The sequence below is a fragment of the Nyctibius grandis genome, chromosome 8, assembly GCF_013368605.1.
Source record: "Nyctibius grandis isolate bNycGra1 chromosome 8, bNycGra1.pri, whole genome shotgun sequence".
In the NCBI taxonomy this organism is placed as follows: Eukaryota; Metazoa; Chordata; class Aves; order Nyctibiiformes; family Nyctibiidae; genus Nyctibius; species Nyctibius grandis.
The window spans coordinates 15,141,546-15,150,747 of record NC_090665.1 but is presented as its reverse complement, the minus strand read 5'-3'; the positions used below and the strand labels follow the sequence as shown (position 1 = coordinate 15,150,747).

Here is a 9,202-nt window from a genome sequence, read left to right as displayed (position 1 = left end):
TAGACCTTTCTCCTTTTCTTTTCCCCCTTAAAAACCATTTCCTTGCCTTTAGAAACTCGCCCTCAAATCCCAAACGCATTCTCTGATCCCGGCAGAAAGCAGAAACAAAAGTGAGCTGAGGCGACGGTTCAAGCGGGCCTTTTCTTCCTGACAGTCTTATCCATTTTTATTACAGTCTGGAACAAGTGCCCTGTTCGCGTGGGTTTTGTTTACCGGAAATTAAATGAAAATGATTTAGTTCGCGTCAAACAAAAATATATACTTGTATACACAAGAAAAAGGGCCTGTTAGACGTAAATATTATGTCCTTAATGAAAAGACTGGACGGGCTCCAGACTTCGCCTTTCACTATTTAAGTATGACTTGCCTATTGCCATAGAAATCCTAACTTACCATGAAGATTCACCGTTGTGAAGAAATACTTCTTTGTGCGAGCTTGCTTTGATGTCTAAGGCATAAGATTCAGGCTTTCAGCTGCGTCTGTCTAGATTACCTTGAGAGCAACGGGGTAGACATCTGTAACAAGCAAATGAAAAATTAAAGGTGATTAGCCTGCATATCCAAACATTTCTGTAAATAGAGAAATAAATAAATAAACAGATCTCAGGACACGATGGAAGAAGCATCCTCCCTGCCCGCAGATGGCTACTGTACCTCCCGGTTTCCACGGCACAAGTTTCAGGGGCTGCAGAGGGGCACAAGTCTCCCCTAGTTTGGGCTCCTCTCTCGCACATTTCTCTCGCCTAGGTAATTCCCTACGCGTATCTCACGGTAGCGACACGCTGTTGTCACTATTCGAAGCGTTTAAATAAAAAAGTTTTCGAGTTTGGGAGAGTGAAGAAGGGAACCCCGACTTGGTGCCTTGGGAGGAAAATAAAGCTGCATCAGTAGGGGAGGCGCTGGGCGTGGGGGTATTTTTAGCCACCGACCAGCTATTTCTTTTCCTGTAGCTATTATATTTATACATATATGTATGTACGTGTGTGTGTGTGCACGTGTGTACAGCTGTACACACACATTCACCCCAGTCACGCGGGCGCAGGGGTGGTGTATCAGACACAAGAAGATGCGGTTACCGCAGCCGCCCGTCTGCACTTCGCAAGCCGTGGAAACCTCTGCCAGCAGCCCGCGCTATTTATTTGCCTATACTATCTGGTATTCTTAAACATCATTAAAGTAATTAAAACGGCACCATTCGGCAGTTTCAAGCTACCCCAGTGGAGGGGTTTGTTTATTTATTTCGGTTTTTTTTTCCCCTTCCTTCTTTCCCTGAGCCAGAGGAGTGAACCCCGCGGGTTTGCTTGCAGTCTGCTTTGAAGCTCTGGGGCGGGATGAAGATGCTGCAGCCGCACTGCCGGGCCCGTACGAGCATTTATCACCGGCGCTATGCGCAGGGCAGACACCGTGGAGCAGCGGCCCTGGGTCCCAGCGCTGCCGGGGGACTGCCCGGCCCCGGCCCTCGCCGTGACGTCACCGAGCCGCCTCTGCCCCCTCCCCTCCGCCCCCCCGGGAGCCCCAGCGCCCACGGTTCACCGGGAGCCACACTCTGGGTGGGGACGGGCATGTTTGGGTATTGGAAGTCGTTACCAGTGGGAGCTAAAATGGGCAGTCAATCAGCGCACCCCCCGGGCCTGTCTTTATTAGCGAATACTGTGGGGGAATATATATATACATGTATTTTTATATATATATGTGTGTATTTATATGCAGCAACAGGGAAAAGTAAGGAGATTCTTTACAGAAACGTCCATCGAACAGGTTAATTAATCGAAGAATTTAATGGATCCATTTTGTACAATTCGGTAACAAATAATAGGGTTTTTTTTAATATATATTTCTTTAAAAAACACACTCACACAAAATAGTGGGCGAAAAGAAGACTGCAGCACACGGTACTGTTGACAAGAGAAAGTCTGTACAGCCAAAATCTGTATGAATCCACTTTGGTCCTTCGGGGAGGGGAAGGGGAAGGGGAAGGGGGAGGAAAGGGAAGGGAAGGGAAGGGAAGGGAAGGGAAGGGAAGGGAAGGAAAGGAAAGGAAAGGAAAGGAAAGGAAAGGAAAGGAAAGGAAAGGAAAGGAAAGGAAAGGAAAGGAAAGGAAAGGAAAGGAAAGGAAAGGAAAGGAAAGGAAAGGAAAGGAAAGGAAAGGAAAGGAAAGGGATGCAAATCGGTGGGCTTGTAAACAGATTGGATCAAGACGGTCAGAGGGGGTGTGCATGTGTGGCACGGAGGGAGGAGGCGGTGGCATCCCGGCCGAGGCGGGAGCAGCCCTCCCGTGTGCGGGGTGCCGGCCGCGCAGGCTGGAGCCCGCCACCGGCCCCCCCGCGCGCCCCGCAGCGCGTCGTCTCTCCCTCTGCCAAGCGCCTCTCTCCGCCTCTCCCGCTCGGCCTCCCCGCGCCCCGGAGCAGCGCTCCCCGTCCCCGGCCGGGCGAGGGTCGCCCGCCGACGCTCCACTGCCCGCGGGGCGCCCTAGCATGGGGGCCGGGGCGGGGGGGAGACGGGGGGCGCGGGGGGACCGCGGAGCCCCGCGCCCTGACACACGTACCATTCGCACAGGTTGGCGGCGGGCTGCGCGGGCGCGGAGGGCTCGGCGTGGGAACAGGAGGCGGGGGGCTCCCGGCCGGAGTCCGAGGAGGGGGACACCAAGGAGGGCGTGGAGGACTCGTAGCCGGAGCTGGGAGGAGGGGATTTGCAGTGCACTTTCATGTGTTTTCTCAGGGAGCTGGGGTGGGTGTAGGACTTGTCGCAGCCTCTCACTTTGCAGTTGTAGGGCTTGTCGCTGGTGTGGACGTGCGAGTGCTTCTTCCTGTCGCTGCTGTTGGCGAAGCGTCTGTCACAGCCCTCGAATTCACATTTGAACGGCTTCTCCCCTGCAGGAGGCAATGGGCGAGCACAGCCATTAGCGACGGCGGCCGCAGGGCAGGGAGCGGCGCATCCCGGCACCCCCCCGAGCCCGCAGCCTGCCCGAGCCCCTCTCTCAGGCCCTGGCACGGTTCTCCCCGGGGCAGCTCCCCTCCGGCCTTCGCCTGACCCCTCGCCGCCGGCCCTGCCTTTCCCCGCCCGCCCTGCCGAGCTCCCCCGGCGCCGCCGTTCGGTGCTCAGCCGGCTGCGCAGCCGGCTCCGCACCGGGAGCGCCCTGCCCGGCCAGCTTCTCCTCCCCCTTCCCCTGCCCTGTGTGTCAACGTGGGGTTTTGTGCAAAAGACAAAGCCCCAAGATAAGGAAAACTTAGAGGCCAAATGCTCCTTTCGGGCAAACAACGCGTGTTGTCCCCGCAGACTCCGATGTCCTGCAGAAAGAGCGGTCAGTGATTTATCCCTAGGAAGGTTTTTATGTTAAATACATTTCTCACACTCCCCCAGGTGCACATGAAAATGTTATTAATAACCTGGCTAGATCACATCTCATCCACTCCATTCTTGCACTGATTACAACCCCGTGGAAGATCCGCATCCCCCCTCCTTTCCCCGCTCCCCGGCTTGCTGATGGCGTGTGTTAAGGCACAAAATCTTTCAAAAAGACATTGATTGTGGGGGGCAAAACGATAGAGATTCAGAAGGAGGATGACTAGGCCGGTGCACGGCACTGTCGTGAGGGTAGGATTCCCTTCTCATTTGAACCTACTCAGTCATGGAAGGAATTGCAATCGGGATTAATTTGTCTGGTAATATGATAAGTGACGTTAAGCGTAATAGAAATATAATCGTGTTGCTGGAGTCGTGTGAAAGTTTAACCTCGGATCGTGTGGTACACGAACCTCGGGCATAGTACACCATATTATAGGAGGTTTTCAAGGAAACACGACACAAACAGTTTCGGGATGAAATGATGATTACGTTATTGCCGCTGGTAATAGCAAACTGCAAAACCCTGGTCGCCAAGGAGTGCCCAGGTCCTGCACCAGACGAGTATGAAAATAACCTCTGCATCCGTCAAAAGCCAAAAAGTATCAGGGCGCAGAGGACACCGCGAAAATATACGGCCGAACCTTAAACGTGAAGTGCAAACAAAGCCACTGTGTTCACCGTCATGGCGTATGTGGTCGAAAGGACTTCCAATATTTGTAAAAGCTTCCAGGTTTGTTTTTTTTTTTTCCCCAAATTTGTTGTGGTTTTTTTTTTTTTCCCCCTCTCAGTTCGTCACGATTAAATTTCGGAGGGGCGCAGCCCACCTCGTGCTCGGCTGCGAACAGAGGCACATAAAGGAAGGCATTCCAAATATTTCACATGAATGCACTTTATGCAAGGTGGGTGGGAAAAAAGCTCATGGCTCCGCGTTTAAAGTATGTCCTTTCCGCACTGTAATAATCCATGAGAAGCTCTGACATCCTGCACAGCTAACATTTGCACAGAGGATGGGTAAATACCTGGCATTAGAGGGAAGGGGGAAAGAGGTTAAAAATAAGGTCTCAGAAAACGACGCGAGTCCTGTAACCAAATACTGTCGACATACAGCGGTGCATATGCATAGACGTATGCACGCACGCATATAATCTAATTACAGTTTCACGTAAAGAAACAATTTGACCTTCAGCATCCAAGTTGAGACAACAAATCAAGGATATTAGTGTAGTACAAGCAAGCAGTAAGTTAGGAGACCCCAGGGAAAGCCATCCTCATAAGCACTCTGCTTGTGCAAAGTGAGTTACATTCAGGTAAAAGCGGGCTGCGGCGCATTCCGCTTCCCCGAGAGTTGAAAAATGTTCAACTTCTCTTAACCCCCTGAAAGAGCCACTGAAAAGTCCTTCCGTACAGTCAGGTTTCAAGTGGGAAGAGGGCAGCATTTTCTCAGCTTGCCCGGTTTGCATTCTCTGAACGCCTCAATAAAGAGGAGCCATCCGAGCCGTTTGCAAGTATTCCTTTCGCGAGAGCAGGTTTTCTTACGTGGAAATCCCTACCCGGTGGGGAGAGGACATTTTACAGGTCCTGACTGCCGCAGCCCGGGCACGGAGGTGCAGCCACTCAGAAAGTTCCCCGGGCGATGGAGAAACGCAGGATCTCAACCGCCATTTTCCCCCCACACTTGTAGCTGGGCAAAAGTGTTCAGTGAAATTCAGCTTGGAAATTGTGGCATAATCCCCTGTCTCCGGGAGTGGATTAAGGTATTTACCAACTTCTCCGGGGGAGGGGTGGTGGTGGTGAAGGCGGAGGGGGGGGGAGATGGAGGTGGCGGCCCCCGGGGCTGCGGGCGAGGCGCGGGGGCGGCGGGGGCCGCCCAGGAGGGAGAGGGGCTCCGTCCCACGCCTCGCACTATTGTTCCCGGCCCGCTGGGAAGGCGGCGAAGTGATCCCTGTCCGTTCTGCTCGTCCCGCTGCCGCCGCGTTAACGGCCTTATCCTCCAACCTGGAAAACTCACACATTGCCAGAAATCCCTCTGCCCGCTCCCCAGCCTCGGAGAAATCAGAAGTCATTAATATTTGAGGAGGCAATAATTTTCCTGTTGAATCTAGAACTGTCTTCATGAATAATTCGTAGCGAGTTCTATTAGGGTTTCAGAAACATTGCGGTTTTGACAACTTCTGGGTGTTTAATAGAAACGGTGGAACCATAAAGGCCCTGCAGGAGTTTTTACAATACAGCAATTAATCACCGGGAAAGTTAAAGCGAAAAGTACAGACCCGCGGAATGATGTTTAATAAACGCAAACCTCCGATCTCGGCTTTGCCCTGAACCTGCCTCTCCGATGTAGGTCAGTTTTCCCAAGAATTTAACCATTTTCTGCTTCAGAGACTTCAAACAGTGAGGCCGTTAAAGAGCAGTAAAAGTTTGTTTACTTAAGAAAAACACTGTCATTAAGGGATGAGCTCTCCCGGTTAATGGCTGTACCTGTGCTGATCCGACAAGGAGCTGGCTGGGATACAAGTTATGTGACCCGGGGACACTCCTTTCCCCTCGAAAAAGGGAGACGAGAAGGCAGCAGAGGAACACAACTTTGCTATCGCCCCCCACCCCCTGCACACAGACGAGCTATTAATAGAGAGATGGAAAAATAATTAGGTGACGAGTGACGGTCGCTGTAAAATCTCTGTGCTATGTTTAGACGATAGCGATACGAAATTAGTATAAGTTCTGCATATTGTATCACGTCGAGTGATATCATAAAAATGCAACTCCTGGAAGGTCAAGCCCTGCACCGAGCATAGGGGAAGGCGAATTTTATGAACTGGAAGGCGAAAAAAATCCTTTGGCTGTAAGCAGATCTTACAATAGGATTATGTAGTTTCCCTCGCAGTGCATAAGGCTGTACAGGAGGGGGTGGGAGGTAGAAAACCCGACACTGGAACAGATTGAATTTTCCCAAAAGGGTTTATTTCTTATCTTCTTCTTCAGAGAAAAAAAAAAAAAAAAAAGAATAAAAAAAAAAGGCAGCTCTACAGACTACAAACACCGGCTGCTAAACTAATTAATACAACTTCACAAGCTGCTCCTGGAAGTGCGAAAACTTTCTATGAGCAATTTCATTAATTATAAATGCTTTCCTGGCCGGAAGAGTTCAAACGTAGCTTTGCAAGATTTCCATCGAGTTACTTTATTTTCTCTTAACTAGAACTAACAGATGTTTCTGACACATGTCCCAATTTCGCTTAACAGATCTGCAAATGACATTTCAAAATGTACAGGCCGAAACAATACCGGGTTTTCTTCTCCCTTTTTTTCCCCTCCTCCCGAGAATCAGGACTTGCAGCTCCCCATATTTGCAAACGCCTAGAGAGTCGTTGGAAGGCAATGCTCATTAAAAATGTCAGTGTTATTCAGATCAAACATTTGAAACTCCCTCTGCCCAAAACAAAACTGTTGAACGAAAAGGTCGCAGCTGTGTTATTCTCACAATGTTCGAGCAGCAGCATCTCAGCGACATCAGTCAAAACTGACTAGACAAGTTGTAACTTCTATTGTTGACTTTTAATTTGTGAGCTTGCACAATGATTTCATTTTTTTCTCCAACTACTTTAGACTGCCAAAAAAAATTCCTTGCCTGTGTGAATAAGCAGAAATAGTAGCTATATCACTCGATATTTACACAGCTCTACCCACATAAATATTAGAGCAGCCTCTCTGCACAAACAGAAAAAAATATGGACGAGAATTCTGAGATATGTTCTCGCTCTCCTTCCCCCCCTCCTTTTCTCCCCCCTCTCTCCAAACGGTAAAGAAGCAAACAAATCTGAGAATTTATTTTCCAGAATTACTTGGCGTGCATTCAATAACAATGTAAAGGATACATTAAAAACAAAATAAAGCAAAACAGTATGCTGAATAACACAGAGAGAGAGTAAAGAGAGCTTTACATACTGACCTGTATGAGTTCTTTTGTGTATTTTGAGATTCTCTGATCTGGCAAACACTTTGCCACAGCCTGGGAAAGGGCAGGGGAAAGGTTTTTCACCTGTGTGGACTCTGATGTGATTTACAAGTTTATATTTGGCCTTGAAAGGTTTCCCTTCTCTCGGACACTCTTCCCAGAAACATATGTGATTGGACTGCTCGGGTCCTCCAACGTGCTCCACCGTGACATGAGTCACCAGCTCGTGCATCGTGCTGAAAGTTTTCAAGCATGATTTTTTGGGAGTCTGGTCCAACTCAATCCACTTACAGACGAGTTCCTGTTTGATGGGCTGCCTCATGTAACGAAAGAAGGCACCCGGGCCGTGGTGTGGAGCCAGATTCACGTTCAGGTTCATGCCACCGTAGCTATGAAGCGAAGAAACAGCAAAAGGATCTGTCCTGGAGGCTGGTACTTGAGTGAAATGTTCAGACCTGGCGTACATTTCTCCAGGTAACCCCAGTCTTATCTGTCCGTTTAGATGGCCACCTGGAGCTGCATGGGGAGACTGCTCACGGAGTCCAGTGAACAGAGAGGGATTCCCAGCTTCTGAGTGGTGGTGACCATGGTGTCCGGGGTAGCTACCTGTTGTTGAGACAAACAGTCCGTGGTGAGAACTTACAGCGGGGTGCTGCTCGGTCAGCCCTGGCATGAGTGGGGCCGGCAGGTCTCTGCGTATGAAGAAGTCCCTACCTGCTGCCAGAGCCTGGGCTTGGTGAGAGACGGGGTAAGGGGCTTCTGGTGATTGCGCCGGGCCAAACGCTCCCGTTTGACTAGAGACCACCTCGGCTTGGCCTGCCGTATGATGATGAGGATGATGATGATGATGGTGGTGGTGGAGCTGGTGGTGGGGATGAGGGGAAGGGCTGAGCTTAAGGGCCGCGGGGTGATGATGAGGAGGAGGATGGTGGCGGTGCCCCATGTGTTCTGGCCGGAGCGGGTGCGGCCCGAGGCGGGACTCGGCGACATGCTCCCCCGGCTGCGTGGGCGCCGTGGCGTAGGGGTGCCCGGGGAAGCCCGGGAAGCCTGTCATGCTCTGAGGGGGGTGGTGGTGGTGGCGGGGAGCCCCCGCCAAGTCTACTAATCTCAGCGCCGTGTTCCGCCTGGAGAGAGCAGCAGGGTCCATCACTGGGATCCCCAGCGCATCCACGCTCATTAGCTTCTAACGCTAAAAAGTCACCTGACAGCGGGAGGAGAGAGACACAGAGACGGGGAAAAAAAAAAAACCACAAAACTTTTTGTTTTTTTTTTTTCTTTTCCCCAAAAAAAGTTTCGCGGTCGCTGCCCCGGCGGCGGGGCGCACGGGCGGCGCTGCCAGCGGGTGGGCTCGGCGGGGGCGGGGGGGGCCGGCTTTTGGCGGCGGCGGCGGGCCGGGGAGGTGCCCCCGCGCGGCCCGTCCTCCCGCGGGGCCGGCGGGCAGCCCCACGCCTCGCGGCCGCGGGACGGGACGGGACGGGGCGCGCGCGGCCGCGCGCCGCCTCCGGGCCACGGCGCCGGCCCCGCCGGCCAAACAATCGCCGCGCCTCCCCATTGGCTGCCGCCGCGATGACGTCACCGATGACAGGTCCCGCTGCTGACTGAAAGGCTTATCGCTCGGTGCGGCGGGGGGGGTAGGGGAGGTGTGCGCGGGGGACAGGGACTGCGCATGCGCCGTCGCCGGGGGTCCCCTTTGCCTGCCGCCCCCCCTTCCCGCCCCGCGGAGCCCCCTGGCCCGGCCCGGGGGCACGGCGGAGCCCGCGGCCGCAGCCCGGCCCGGCGCCGGGAGGCCCCGACCGGGGTCATCCCCCGGGCCGCGCTGCAGCCCGCCGCCGGGCCGTTGCCGAGCTTCCGCCGCCGGGCTGCGGCCGCGGGGGAACAAAGCCAAGGCACGCGGAGGGAGCC

General features: G+C 52.9%; 1 protein-coding gene across 1 annotated transcript; it reads right to left on the bottom strand.

Annotated features, from left to right (window-relative positions):
- Positions 1–2,469: 2,469 nt before the first annotated feature.
- Positions 2,470–8,477, bottom strand: ZIC4 (Zic family member 4). The gene is made up of 2 exons (XM_068406563.1): positions 7,295–8,477; positions 2,470–2,870 (listed from the first exon to the last, which is right to left on the bottom strand). Exons 1-2 carry the CDS (start codon positions 8,475–8,477, stop codon positions 2,470–2,472), a joined length of 1,584 nt encoding a protein of 527 aa, XP_068262664.1.
- Positions 8,478–9,202: the final 725 nt, after the last annotated feature.